The 1,284-nt window shown below is 63.8% G+C and overlaps 1 protein-coding gene across 1 annotated transcript in view; it reads right to left on the reverse strand.

Moving 5' to 3' along the window:
• The window catches only part of LOC104469393 (protein patched homolog 2-like), a gene marked incomplete at both ends in the record, with an annotated part of 4,131 nt that extends 3,062 nt beyond the window's left edge, over positions 1–1,069 (reverse strand). The window contains 3 exons of the mRNA XM_010083874.1: positions 355–446; positions 688–757; positions 880–1,069. Coding sequence (XP_010082176.1) covers positions 355–446; positions 688–757; positions 880–1,069 — 352 coding nt within the window. The remainder of the gene's footprint in view (positions 1–354; positions 447–687; positions 758–879) is intronic.
• Positions 1,070–1,284: the final 215 nt, after the last annotated feature.

The following is a 1,284-nucleotide window of genomic DNA, read 5'->3' on the forward strand; positions in this document are numbered from 1 at the left end:
GGGGGGAGCAGCCTGCAGGGACCTCCCTGTGGCACGGCCTCTGTCCCTGCGTCCCCATCCCTGGATGGTGTGACGGCATGGCATGGCAGGGACGGGCCGCTCCCGCCTCTGGGGACCACCGAGGTCAGGCAGAGGAGGACAGGAACCCGTCCCTGGGTGCTGACCCAGCAGGATGGGCAATGGTGCTGGGACCATCCTGGGGCTGAGCGGGACAATCAGCAACACTGAGGGACCTTGGGGCAGCAGGGCCAAGCTGCATGGGGAGGCCAAGCACAGCCCCTCTGCAGCACCCTCCCCGCCAGTCTCTGCTCCCACCCGCAGCCCCCCGTGCTCCAGGACAGCCCCCTGACTCACGGGAGGTAGGCTGAGCCTCCCTGCAGCTTGGAGCCTTCCCAGAAGCAGTCCAGTGGCGTCAGGATCACACAGGGGAACAGCTTCTCTATCATCTGTGGCAGGAAGAGATGTGAGGTGGTCAGCATGGATGGATCAGCCCCCAGTCTGGCTCCCCCACCCCCAGCCCTCCTGGGCTGCCCAAACCCGCGCCCTCCCGCACTGGCAGTGCCTTTGCAGTGCCACACACCCATCTGCAGCCCAGTGCACTCACCACAGCCCATCCGCTGCCTGTTTTTTGGGAAACCAATCTCCCCTGGGGGGCTCCCTGGGGGCCGTGCCATGCCCAACACTCACCCTCTCGATCATGCCATTCTCGATGATGGGGACACCCGACTTGTAGCAGATCTTATTCAAATCCCACGATCTGGAAAGGCAGAAGGAGGAGCTGAGGACAAGCATCATCCCACAGGGGACACAGCAAAGGGTGTGGGGGACACAGATGGCATGGCGGGGGTCCTCGTCCCCCACATCTGGAGCTGGACTCACTTTCCGTAGAGTGAGACTTGGACTTTGCTGGCGGCCAGGGCTGCCTCGAGGTGGAGCTGCAGGGCCTCCTGCGTCAGGATGTTCTCCCCATCCCGCTTCGGGGTCTGGATCAACATCTGGGAAGTGTAGACGGACTCCTCACCCAGCTTCTCCTTGGTGTAGCGCAGCTCCTGGCTCACCCGGCTGCCTGCTGCGGAGGCGACCGCGACATGCCTTGTCAGTGCCAAAGCTGGCAGAGCCCCCATCCCACCAACACCTGTCCTGCCCGTCAGGATGCCCAGGGAAGGGGAGAGAGAGGAGCGAGGCCCCGCGGCATCAAACGGTGCTACGTTAACCGGGAGAGGCTTCGTGCCATGGAGTTCCCCAACTTATGCATCCTCTGGATGCTCACACCCAGGGGACCCA

Source organism: Pterocles gutturalis, unplaced genomic scaffold, assembly GCF_000699245.1.
Source record: "Pterocles gutturalis isolate BGI_N339 unplaced genomic scaffold, ASM69924v1 scaffold14310, whole genome shotgun sequence".
Taxonomy (NCBI): Eukaryota; Metazoa; Chordata; class Aves; order Pterocliformes; family Pteroclidae; genus Pterocles; species Pterocles gutturalis.